The following is a 13880-nucleotide window of genomic DNA, read 5'->3' on the forward strand; positions in this document are numbered from 1 at the left end:
TCATTGTATGATGTTGTATGTATGTAGAATAAGTATGAAGTCAATTGTTCTAGTTCCTTTTACGACATTGCAATACATAAATAAATAAACTATTAATAACAAAAACAAACAAATAAACACCCTTGTTCCATTTATTTATTTTGAAGTCTATTTTAGATTAGGAATAGAAGGTGAAATAGGCAATATCACAAAAAAATCATATATAGGCTACATTTTCACTTGGCAGATTAAGCTTTTAACATATCCCTCCTACATCATGAATAACCAATAAGGTTATGTAGACGCGGACAACGCCCCTGAATAATTTATCGACAGGGGATTGAATCCTGCTTCCCATATTCTTTTGGTCACTTTTGTTCAGCTCAACCCTCGCGGGCAGAGTGGGTCTTCTCTGGGTGATCTTCCGAAGCCTAAAGGGTTATATTTACCATTAACATTTCATAGACTGACAAGCCTGGAAGAGCCCTGCAGAAGTAGGTCATGCTCAGGCCAGCGTTGCCATATTTTGTGAGAGAAATAAGAAACCAGGTCTAGGAAAGCAAGACCAAAAGAAGCAACTTAGTTAGGCCACATGAGCACTTTAAACTTATATAGACTATTTGAAAAATAGCTGATCTACAAGCTCACAACGCCTCGTGATGCGACGCGTTGTGAGCTTGTAGATCTGATATTTGTATTTCTTTCCATAAACAGGCGAAAATGTGAATATTTTTAAACATTCTAACAACAACACAACATTAATGCTCCCTGCGGCACAAAACATTTTCATGAACATATTTTAGAACCACTGGTTTAAAGGTAGGGTAAGAGATTTTATTTGGTTTAAAAAGTGTTAAATAGCTCTATATTCTGATAGTACTCATTGCTATAGAGTGTTTGTTCAGTATGAGGAGTCTCAAATGTCTCTCCAGCTCTTAATTAAACAGAAAATGCATTTTCAGTGCTCCCTCCTGATTGGCTTAAATGTTGTCAGTCACCTACCTGAAAATGTACTATATTCTGTTTATTAAAGAGCTGTAGAGACCCCTGTGACCGAACAAACGCTCTGTAGCAATGATTACTATCAGAATATAGTAATTTAACCTTTTTAATAAAAAATAAATAAATACCCAAAAATATCACTTACCCTACCTTTATTAGATAATAATTATCAATTTTGGAGGCAAGCCTAAATAAGCAGGTACACTTTAGGAACAAGCCCAAAAAGCCGCAACTACCAATTTTTACAAGCAACTTTACAGAAAAACAAGCCCAAAATCGCTTATAATAAGCGGACATGGCAACACTGGTCATGCTCAGGCTCTGAGTGTCCTGGGCGATTAGTGTCACACAGTCCCTGACACACATACCATACACACAGGCCATAGCAGAATCATGGCGCTGCTTTGAAGTGGTGTGATGTGCTGTAGAGCAAGAGTTCTCAAAGTGGGGTCTGGGGACCCCTACAGGGCTCCTTAAACGGGTTCTAGGGGGTCCCCAGCAATATTAGTTGAACCACTTTAACCCTATACACTGATACACTCACTTCAACCCTATACTCACTGGCTGTTCAAACGTTTAATATGTTTTCATTTGAACAACACAAATCTTGTATGGGGGTCCCTGGCACAAAATCCTTTCAAATGGGGGTCAAATACATATTAATTTGAATGTCCTTAACATGAAAATGTTTAGAACTACTGTTGTGTAGCGAGAGTGCCACACTAGTTAGGTGGTTTGTTCTAATGCCTCGACCCGTGGCCATTCGACCCCGCTGACTCATGATGGTTTACTCTAAGTTGTGGTCTCATTTGTGGTGATTTTTAGGCTATTCCCACTGGATGAATGGATTTTTGAAGTGGTATAGCCTAATTAACGTTTGCCTCTGAATGGTGTTCATGCATGTATGGACACAGAGCTGCAGTCATAATCATTTTTGGGAATTCCTGGTGTGTGTGTGTGTGTGTGTGTGTGTGTGTGTGTGTGTGTGTGTGTGTGTGTGTGTGTGTGTGTGTGTGTGTGTGTGTGTGTGTGTGTGTGTGTGTGTGTGTGTGTGTGCGTGTGAGAGAGAGAGAGAGAGAGAGAGAGAGAGAGAGAGATTGGGTGTGGCTGTATGCATAAGTGTACAATAACAACAGTACAGAACATGCAAGACCCATCTTGCATGTTCTGTACAAGCAGTTACTTAAGTTGCAGCTGTACAGAATTCAAGGAGTAAGATATTTTGAGTGTACCAGTGGTGCAACAGGAAATTGCCTGAATCTCTGCCATGCCCCCTACCCCCAATCCCAAACTCTGGTATGTGTATCTGTGGCTCTTCATACTTTAGGGAAAGATGCTTAGAAACGGATATTTACACATACCAAATGCCAAAGCTGAAGAGAGCGTAATTTCTCAAAAAGATCCCCCGGGGATGCTGGGCTAAAACTGCAGAGACGGACGCTGTAGACGTCTTTGCAAGACTTTATTCAACAAGTAGCTTACAAAAGTTACACATTAATTTGTTTAATGTTTTACATTCACACTTCAGGCATTTATCAAACAGTCTTGTCCCACGTGACCTATAATATACTAAGACTTTAAAATGTAATGTTGAAGCTCTATTGATTGAACTACTTCTCAACAATTTCCATGCTCTTTTTTTTCTTTTTCTTTTTGGAACCTGTTATCTTCATTTGAAACTCCTTTTGGCAACAAACAGGTTTTGAGAATACTAGAATGTTTACATAGATGGTTACATAAATTGAGTTGGTTGTTTACTAATGTCAAAGATGACAGACAGTGCACAATTCCCACAAAGCATTTTGTTTTATTGTGATGTTACTAACATCAGTTTTACTTTGAAATACTAGGCTATAGATATCTATTCATTCATACATTAAAAAAAAAAAAGAAATGTCATAAAACAAACACCTACGACCATGAATAAAGAGCAATCAGTGAACAACTTTGAACAAAGCTAAATTAAACTTAATTAAACTAAAATATTTGGTCTTCAAGGCACCAGTGGAGGCGGTGGGTCAAGTCATTTCAGTTGTACATGGTCATGTGGAGCCACTATCAAACAGAGAAGGTGAAATAGATTTAGCTCACACTATCCTGAGGTCTACTGCAGGTCAAACAGGGATAAGTGGATTTATCTATATAATAACAAACATACAAAATAACCCAAATACTACACCTTATGTTCCTTTCTTCATTTTGAGTGATACTGTGAAACTGATGTTGTCACTTGTCATTATAACTCTGACCCTGGCCTTACGGGTACATTATTACACTCTCTGAACCGAATTAACACGCAATGTTTTTTACTGTCTATTCTCAACAGTGCAAAAACAGTGCTTACTACTGTACCTGTCTGTAGTTGATAGTTATGTTGCCCATTCCCACCATGTCATATGCTTGAAATTTACCTGTGAGAAAACAAACAATCGGGAGTTTTACTGTGTCAAGACCATTCAGAGACAAGTGGGTATAATACAATTGATATTATCAATAATAATAACAACAATTATTGTTATTCTTATTATATAATGATAATAACAATTTGAATAATGACAATATAATTTCCCTTTTTATTTTATTTTTCTTACACTTACCCACCTACAGTGTATGCAAACTAGGTCAACGACAATCTGGGTCTTGAGAGATTAGGTCAACTAAAATAGGCCATCATTTGCTAATACATTTCACATTGGTTGGTGGTGCCAGATACAGATACAAGTTTGTTCGTTCTTACCCAGCAGACCCTAAGCAAATCTATGGGAATCCTTCTCTCATTCCCTCAGCTCACACTGCTTTGGTCTAGTCTATACTCGTTTCTCTCATGCTACATTAAACATCAGTTTTGTATGTTCTTCATAACATTTTCCCTCTCACTGTCTATAGCCTCAACATCGCATGTTTAATCTCACATGCCATTGCTTCTCTAACTCTTTCTGTTCCAATGTATGCATGAAAGGCAAACATTATCTTGCCATCATATCTTCTCTTATTACTTCCTCCTGTTCTATCAGCTCCAATCTTTTCCCTGATGTCCTCCTACATGTTGCTCATCCTTTCACCCCTCCCTCCCTCCCTCCTTCACCCAGTGACAGTCCCACGCTCCCTTATTACAGTGGTGTAAAGTAACTAAGTACATTTACTCAAGTACTGTACTTAGGTACAATTTTGAGGATTTTTTTGACTTATAAAGTATTTTCAATTTTCTGTACTTTTACTTCTACTCCAATACATCTCAGAGGCAAATATTGTACTTTTACTCCACTACAATTATTTGAAAACTTAAGTTACTAATTTCTTTGCAGATATAAATTATTAAATTATAAAACATATATTAACTACTTTAGCCGTAGTTTATACTAGATCTACAAGCTCACAACGCATTGTGAGCTTGTATATTTTCAAACATTTTAGAACTTTTACTTTTGGTACTTTAAGTATATTTTGATACCAATACTTTTGTACTTTTACTCAAGCAACATTTTGAACACAGGCATTTCACTTGCTACAGAGTATTTTCATATTGTGGTATTGATACTTTTACTTAAGTAAAATATCTCAGTACTTTTTTCCACCACTGCTTTCACCCGTCTCTCCCTCCCTCCCTCCCTCCCCCACCCAGTGACAGTCCCACGCTCCCTTATCTCTCCTCCACCCTCCACTGACTGCTGTCTCTTTACCCCCTCCCTCCCTTACGGATCATGCTGTCCAGCTTCATCAGCAGGTACAGGAACCCGGGGTAGCTGATGGTCATGTCGGGCTCCGTGTATCTCAGGCCGATGAGCTGCATCACGAAGTCATCCATCGCCATGCCTAAAAAAAGCACAGCCAGACCAGAGCAAACAAGCAAGCACAGCCTTTGATCAAAGCACAGACAGACGTTTCAATTACATCCCCTGCTGTTGTGGTGGTGTAAGTGCCAGACAGTGCCATATGTGTATCGCTATGCCAAATTCCTAGGCTGCTGAATACATAGGCTCTATGCACAGCAGCCATATTGGAAACAAATTGGGCCTCTTCTTACTTCCTTAAGGTGTTACCAATGGTACTAATGAAGGCTCTGTTCCATTCTGGTCAGGGTGCTGATATTGTGCATGTTGGCGCTTACAAGAAACACTCCATTTTGGTTCCCAAATGGCCCCTTATGGTGGGTGTGTAACTCTGAGAGTGTACAAATGGAACCAAATGGACCCGTGAGGGTCCATTTGGTTCCATTTGTACCCTCTCAGAGTTATGGTGGTCCTTGAAAATAAGAGACCACTGTGCCACACTAAATGGAACAGAGCCTTAATTAGTATTATGGGTAACAGCTGTGAATGAAGTAAGGAAGGGGCCCAATTCATTCCCAATATGGCTGCTGTGCTATAGAGCCTATTATGTTGGAAGAGGGGATGGATTTGAAGAAAGGTGTTTTAGTGCCCCCTGTAGGCAGTAGAGGGTTCCATAGAAATTGTCTGCCTTAATACAGTATGCAGTGGTGTAAAGTAACTAAGTACATTTACTCAAGTACTGTACTTTAGTACAGTTTTGAGGTACTTTTACTTTACTGGAGTATTTCCAATTGTCTATACGTTTACTTCTACTCCACTACATCTCAGAGGCAAATATTGTACTTTTACTCCACTACAATTATTTGAAAACTTTAGTTACCAGTTACTTTGCAGATATAAATGATTACATTATAAAACATACATGAACCGCTTTAGTCCTATTTTATACCTAAGCTATTTGAAAATAGCCGTTCTACAAGCTCACATATAGAGCTTGTAGATCTGCTATTTTCAAACATTTTAGTACTTTTACTTTTGGATACCAATACTTTTGTACTTTTACTCAAGTACATTTTTTATTCTGGACTTTTACTTGAAACAGAGTACTTCTACATTGCAGCATTGATACTTTTACTTAAGTAAAACATTTGAGTACTTGTTCCACCACTGACCATGTTAAACGGAACAAGGGGATATGGCCGACTCAGTATGAGACTACACAATAACAAAGAGCATATATATATTGGCATTAATACTGATAGTTGCCTATTGCAGTTTCCACATTGCAAACTACTTGCTGTGAATACGGGTGTTTGTTCATGCTCCACAAACTCTCAGTACACAGTCAAATCCTCAGTTATCCATTTGTTACTCAGAGATACAGTGTAACCTAGTGGACCCTCAATTTGTACTGTCTCAGAGTTAAATGAACGCTCAGGATTTGACTGTGTATAAAGCGTGTCCTCAATGTTAAGTGAATGACAACCCAAAGTGTCAGTATGAGGAGGGGCCTAGCCTACCTGCAGCCTTCAGGGCAGGTTCCACCTCTTTATACTCAAGGCGTTGAGATTTATTCTTGTCAAAGGTCAGGAAGATGTCCTGAGGAAAGATTAAGAATGGCGTATTCAACACACAAAATTGGAACGATCAAGCAGTGTTTCTCAGGAGAACTAATCTCAGCATTTTGTCCATTGAATGTGAATTCATTGGACGTTTGAATTTGTCTTTTGTATATTTGACTTATTTAGATTAAGTGTCAGCATTTCCTTCTCGAATATAACTTAACAACACAATGTGCCACTTCCAAAGGGCTTCATAATAGCAGGTGGTGCCAGTTAGAATGGAGCCCCTAAGCGTGGAAGGATGTGTCACGCTGTACTCACTGGAGTACGCAGGAAATGGAGCCCATAAGTCTAGTGGTGTTGGCACCACACTCAACCCACTGAGCTACACAGTGAAGGGAACCCTTAACTCTGGCAGTGTTAATGTCATGCTATATTCATGCAATAGTTTTTTTTTTTTTAGAATAGAAATCTCTACTGTCTTCCTCCCCTAACAATTTAGTCTCAATCAATATGGCATTTACCGTCCATCTCCTAATCTTGTCCCACAGGTTCTGAAACCCCAGCCAGTCCATCTGGGCAAGACCCTGTGTCTGGAGAAACTGGGATTAAGGGAAATGGGCCGGTCAGATCCTGATAGATACTGGAGTGGGACGGCATTCAAAAACAAGGCAAGTATAATTATTATTTTCTCCTGAAGGATACATCCATGAGGACCACCAAGCTCTTGCAGTGTTCTAGAGCCAGCTTCTTTTCGCTGCCTGCCAACACTAGTGGAGCACCAGTGGAGGTCAATGAACATGTCCATGGGAACACACACACACACGCGCACACACACACACACACACACACACACACACACACACACACACACACACACACACACACACACACACACACACACACACACACACACACACACACACACAGGTGGAGGTTACAAGGAAATCAAACATTTCATGTAAGTACTAAGAACCACTCCCCCCCTCTCTCTCTCTCTCTCTCACACGCACGCACGCACGCACGCACGCACGCACGCACGCACGCACGCACGCACGCACGCACGCACGCACGCACACACACACACACACACACACACACACACACACACACACACACACACACACACACACACACACACACACACACACACACACTAGGAAGAGGTTATAAGGAAATCAAACATTTCATGTAAGTACTGTACTAAGAACCACACACGCACGCGCGCACGCGCGCACGCACGCACGCACGCACGCACGCACGCACGCACGCACGCACGCACGCACGCACGCACGCACGCACGCACGCACGCACGCACGCACGCACACACACACACACACACACACACACACACACACACACACACACACACACACACACACACACACACACACACACACACACACACACACACACACACACACAGAAGTGGGTGGGGTGTGCCATAAGGAAGCAGCTCTATACATCCTCCTTCCTGCCGTGACATCATTCCGACTTCCTGCAGTAAAAACACGTTGAGCTTATCTCTGCCTCCATCTGAAAACATTCTATAGCAGGGCGGACTCTGTGATGTTGGTGTTGGCTAAGCAGCATTCACTTTGAAGGGCACCCACAAAGGGTAGTGGTCTAAATGGGATTTCTCTTTTCTAGCTTTTCAAAACTATCAGTGGTGTAAAGTAACTAAGTACATTTACTTAAGTACTGTACTTAAGTACAATTTTGAGGTATTTGTACTTTACTTGAGTATTTCCAATTTCCAACACTTTTACTTCTACTCCACTACATCTCAGAGGCAAATATTGTACTTTTACTCCACTACAATTATTTGAAAACTTTTGTTACTAGTTCCTTTTCAGATATGAATTATGAAACATGCATTAACCACTTTAGCCCTATTTCATACATAGGCTATTTGAAAATAGCCGATCTACAAGCTTTACAACGTGTCGCATCGCGACGCGTTGTGAGCTTGTAGATCTGCTATTTTCAAACATTTTAGTACTTTTACTTTTGGTACTTTAACTACATTTTGATGCCAATACTTTTGCACTTTTACTCAAGTACATTTTGAATTCTGGACTTTTACTTGTAACAGAGTATTTCTATATTGCAGTATTGATACACTACTTTTACCAAAGAATTTGGGTACTTCTTCCACCACTGCTGTCTGGCAGGCTAGCCGACCGACCGACCGACCGACCCGACCGACTCAAACGGGCGACCGACTGACTCAAACGGGCGACCGACTGACTCAAACGGGCGACCGACCGACTGACTCAAATCACATTTGAAATCTGAGGCTTTTTGTACACTATTTTAAATCATTTTGGGGAAAATGCTGTTAATTTTCCCAAAAGTGACAATTGCTAACTGCCGCTATTTGTTTCAAAAAGCGTTATACCAAGCTACCCTTGCCAACAGCAAATGAACATTAATGGTTTTATAAACCTGTTTTTTCAATGTCTACACAATGCTGTACCCCCTCCAACTGAATTTGAATTGAATTGAATTGACTGGCTGGGTGGCCGATCAACTGGCTAACTAAACGACTGTTTGATTGGCTCCTATACTGACCTCCTCCTTGTATGGCTTCAGTCAGTAGCTGGTACAAGTCCAGGGGCCTGCAGAATCCCTCCTGGTGAGAGACACAGATGCAATAGATTTGAACAGAAAATGTAATATCAACTAAGGAGCACAGGTCTCCACCAGGTCAGATAGGTTATTGTGGCCTCCTGGTGGCGCTATAATAGGCCAATGTGAAAAGGGTGGCATTTCTTCCTCGGCCTAGTGGGAATGTGTGTGCATTCACGATTTGAGGCATTTTGTTGCAAAAATGTGTTTTGTTGAATTAGACCTGCTGGTGGCGCTATAACAGGGCAAGGCGAAAAGGCTGGCATTTCTTCCTCGGCCTAGTGGGAATGTGCGTGCAAATTTTCAAGGAAAGCTCACGCTGCGTTCATGATTTGAGACATTTTGTTCAAAACGGACCAATCCTGCAAACTTTGGAAGCCAACCTTATAGTAGGGTCATTTTTGGCACTTCCGTGACCGTGGAGAGCAAAGGTCTGTATCTCAATGGATTTGTCATCTAGGAGGGTTATTTATTTAGCCGGGGTGTATTTTTTAAAGGGGCGGGGAAACTTTGTGAGAGACCAAAATCCAAAATGGCTGCCGAGAAAATTAACTTTTTAATGGTTTGACCTACAATGATTCACAATACATGGTTTCAGAGCTTATATTGGTCAAGGAATACATATTTGTTGTTGTTGTCTCCGCCAGGAGACTATGTTTTCGTTCTCGTCCTTCCGTGTGTCCACCAAGCTAACATTGGTCAAGATTCACGTGACACGTGACAATATGTTGAAAGGGTGTGCTTTCATTGGCTAGCGAGACGCATGATGAAATAGAGACCTATAGGTGTGTCACTTCGGAAGACTATTTATGTCTTTCGAAGTGAGGTAAGACAGGATTAATCAGGAACCGGAGGAGTGTCAGACACGTGTCAGACGAGGCTCCCAGAAGAAACACGTCTCCCCCGTTCAGGCTCTCAGCGAGTTCAAGGCCATGGTCTCCTTCTAAAAAGAGCATCACGAAAACGCAAGCAAAACAAAACACGATGATGATGATGATGATGACAACACAAATTAAAAGAAGTTTGAAAACTCCCTTTTTACTTTGTGTTAACCCGCTTCCATTTGCCCTGTGTGGGCTTGGTGACACCTCAGGAGGACTTGAGTACCTGCTAACTGCCACACTACGGCTCCCATGAACTCTCTAGACCTGATGGTCAATGGGCAGGCCAGCACATGCCCAACACAATTTTTTTTACTTTCCCTTTTTACTACTGGCGCTAATGTGCTCCGAGGAGCACATTTTCTATTCATATAATGATTTGACCTATTGTTGACCTTCAAATGCAAGATGGCTGCCAATTATGAGCTCCAAAAGTTTTTTTTCTTCCCAAAATCGTCATAGAGCCTTCATATTAGTCTTTAATGAAAGCTCTGCTCATGATGAGTTGAATAATATACAGCATAAGTACACAGAAGTAATCTCTGAGGTCAATAAAGTCAATGTTTGCGTGTAAACAATAATTGCTGATTTGCGGTTTGGGGTAGGCTACTGGGGTAGGCTACTGAGAATATGGTGTCCAGTTCATCCCATCACATTTTCATAATGAACCAAAAATAAATTTGCACTATAGCCAAACATGAAATAGTATTCTGTATGCAAAGCTAGAAAGGTTAGTTGCTTTAGGTTAGGGCAGAGGTTCTGAATTGGCACCCAGGGAGTGTGTGCGCACAGTTTCGCAGCGACCGGCCCAACGGTGCCGGAGATTAGCCGCTCACAGACAGATGGACGGACACACGGACGGACTGACGGACGTACGGACAGGGGGTAAAACTTAACTCTCTCGCCATGCCTTTCGGCCTGGCGGAGACAATTATGGAAATAAGTACGCTTTTAAGAGAAGATATTGAGAGGATCAAGAAGGCTTTTGTCAAGCATTAGGAGAGCGGTCTCAAAACGTTGTACTGTACTATGTGATGAACCGCGCCCCTCTGGTACACAGAAGAAGTTGGAACAAACACCAGACGGTGTCTTTGTGTTCTAAACCAGGCGGGATGACGGTATAGTGTGTATGAGTCTGTATACTCTTATTAATATTTGTTTAAGTGTCCTTATTGTGATGTTACTCTTCTGTACTACCTGACCTGTATCTGAACCTTTACTGCTGTGCTGTCTCTGGCATCTGAATTGCCCCCGTGGGATCAATAAAGTTACCTATCTATCCAAGGCTAGCAGTTTTGTGTGGGCAAATCTCACCTTGTTGCAGTGTTTCTTGAACAGCCGCCTTGTGGATCTAGGCGAAGGGAGGGCAGCCTGGTGAGGAAAGGAAAGCTGAAAGAGAAAAATCACACAGCCGGCAATCAAAAACAGAAAGCCTGTTTTGAATTAAAATTCAACACAGGTTCAAGTTTGTCACATACACACAATACAACGGGTAGCAGCATTATAGGCAGTGAACCTCTTATACTTCAAGCTTTACCAACATAAGATAAAAAGGTAAAGTTGTTGTATTAGCAGGTCAGTATTCCTACTGTATATAGTACTGAGTAACACTTTATTTCAAACTCAGACTCAACTTTATTGTCACATCACAAGTTTACACCAAGTATAAAGGAGCGGATCAAATAAAATTAAAATAAAATAAAAATAAAAAAATAAAAGAGAAAGAAAAGGTATAAAGTTATATACAGGCATGATAATGGTGCTGAGGTTTTTACTATACACATTTAATCCTGTTTCCGTACCTCTTTCATAGTAATGTCATTGGTCCCTGGTTTCTCAGCTGGACTGGAAGACAAAAAGACAATACAGTACAATCATCACATACAAGCTTACACATATTGATAAATTATATAACTGCAAAGTATTAATGGTTATTTAAAGAAGAACCACAGATTTAGCCGAAAAAACTATAATTATTCATAAAATAATTACAGAATAAATCATAATCATAATTCATTTATATATTTATCTCCACAAAGAGTTGAATCAAGGTTATGTTTTCGTCCCATTCCATTAGTTTGTTTGTCTTTTAACAGGGTATCTCCAAAAGTGACGAATGGTTTTGCATTAAGCTTTGTGGAAATGTTAATGCAAAACCACAAATCTTTGTGAAAATGTTTGTCATTGGTCAAAAAATAACTGAATCACTTTTCACGCCAATTACCCCCAAAAAAGGGTGTGGTGTTGGGCTTGGCCTATCACAAAAAGGGCACATAACTTCCAAACAGATTCATGTAGCACCATGAAAATCTGAGGAAAGAATCAGGTGTATGATTCTTAACGATTATGTTGTGTTTTTATTTCATTTTATACATCTTATTTTGACTTTTCATTTTCTTTGCAGAAGTGATTCAACTTTTGTTGATTTAAATCAAACATGCATGTATTTAACTTCATTCACTGACACATTAACCCCTTGAAAACGGGAAAGCATCTGTGTCATTTCAGATTTTAGCGTTGGCTATTCAAAAATAGCAGATATCCAAGCTTGTACATCTGCTATTTTTGAACATTTTTAAAAAATCTGAAAGTGTGAGAGCTACTGATTAAGAAGGCATTTGTAGAATTGGCCTCAGGTCTTTTTAAGATATTTTTGGGGGCTTTTTCTGCCTTTATTGATAGGAAAGTAGGTTGACAGGAAATGTGGAGAGAGATGGGCAGGTGACAAGCAGTCGAACCTGCGACACACTGTCAAGCTGTATTACCAGCCTATGTGGTATGCGCCTGGACCGCTATAGGCCAGCGGGCGTCCGGTCTCAGTTCTTAATGGGTTAACCCATTCAATCCGGGAACGCATCTACAAATGTCTTCTAAATCCTAACAGTTTTCCGAAAAAAAACGTATGTTGCTGTATCAGTGGTTCTTTTTTCATCTGAAGGACCACCCAAAATTATATTTATTTGGCCCACGGACCCCCATCTGAAAATATTTTCTTCCAGGGACCCCCGCTGAAGCAAAGATTTGAGTTACAAATGTTAGCTTTAAAAATATATTGAAAGATTTGCACACATTTTCACGATTTTTTCAAAAATAGCAGATCTACAATATCTGCTATTTTTTGAATAGCCAAAAGAAATCCAAAATGCCGCTTTCCCGGTCTTAAAGGGTGAATGCAGCACTCACGCAGCAGCGTTGCCTTTCTCAGTCAGCACCCTGAGGATGAACGCTCCCTCCTGATTGGCCTGTGCCGTGGAGGCTATGATGACGTAATGGCCGGGCGGCAGCTGACCTCGGAGCACCACCTCCCGTGCATGGGTGTAGTTAGGCGTGCCGAGGACCGGGCGGAGCGTCCTCAGGTCGTAAGAGGACAGGCTTTTGCCTTCTGAATGGACTGCCTGGAGAGAATACAGACATAATGATGCATGTTACAAACACAAAACGAACACACGTCAATATCACACACACACACACACACACACACACACACACACACACACACACACACACACACACACACACATGCACAAATATACACACAGTCAGCGTCTACAAGCTCACAACGCGTCGCGTTGTGAGCTTGTAGATCTGCTATTTTCAAACGGCTGATGTATAGGTTTAAAGGTTTTTCAAATAAAATCTCGGGGGAAAATTATAATAAGCAGACCTGGCAACACTGCACACGGTATACAAATATACACATAAATACAGCAACATGACAAATACATGGGCGCCCGCTGGCCTAGTGGTCCAGGCGCATACCACATATGCTGGTAAGCTAGCTTGACCGCGGGTTCGACTCCCGATCCCGAAGACTTTTGCTGTGTGTCACCCCCCCCCCCCCATCTCTCTCCCCATTTCCTGTCAGCCTACTTTCCTATCATTAAAGGCAGAAAAAGCCCCAAAAAATATCTTAAAAACATGACAAATACATAGCTCTATATTATATACCTGTGTGTATTCAGGCTTATGTTGGCCTATGAACACGGTACGTATTTGAGAGAATAAATATGTATACATATTTGTGTATGTGTGTGTGTGTGTGTGTGTGTGTGTGT

The 13880-nt window shown here is 40.9% G+C and overlaps 1 protein-coding gene across 1 annotated transcript in view; it reads right to left on the reverse strand.

Annotated features, from left to right (window-relative positions):
* Positions 1 to 2426: 2426 nt before the first annotated feature.
* Positions 2427 to 13880, reverse strand: part of LOC311049853 (calpain-9) — a 28984-nt gene continuing 17530 nt past the window's right edge. Inside the window, exons 11-20 of the mRNA XM_084063741.1 lie at positions 13009 to 13220; positions 11628 to 11670; positions 11140 to 11214; positions 8888 to 8948; positions 7019 to 7083; positions 6838 to 6906; positions 6272 to 6350; positions 4678 to 4794; positions 3334 to 3392; positions 2427 to 3036 (exon numbers count right to left, since the gene is read on the reverse strand). Coding sequence (XP_083919867.1) covers positions 3010 to 3036; positions 3334 to 3392; positions 4678 to 4794; positions 6272 to 6350; positions 6838 to 6906; positions 7019 to 7083; positions 8888 to 8948; positions 11140 to 11214; positions 11628 to 11670; positions 13009 to 13220 — 807 coding nt within the window. The 3' untranslated portion in view covers positions 2427 to 3009. The remainder of the gene's footprint in view (positions 3037 to 3333; positions 3393 to 4677; positions 4795 to 6271; positions 6351 to 6837; positions 6907 to 7018; positions 7084 to 8887; positions 8949 to 11139; positions 11215 to 11627; positions 11671 to 13008; positions 13221 to 13880) is intronic.

Source organism: Gymnoscopelus microlampas (genome assembly GCF_963454915.1).
Source record: "Gymnoscopelus microlampas genome assembly, chromosome: 8".
Taxonomy (NCBI): Eukaryota; Metazoa; Chordata; class Actinopteri; order Myctophiformes; family Myctophidae; genus Gymnoscopelus; species Gymnoscopelus microlampas.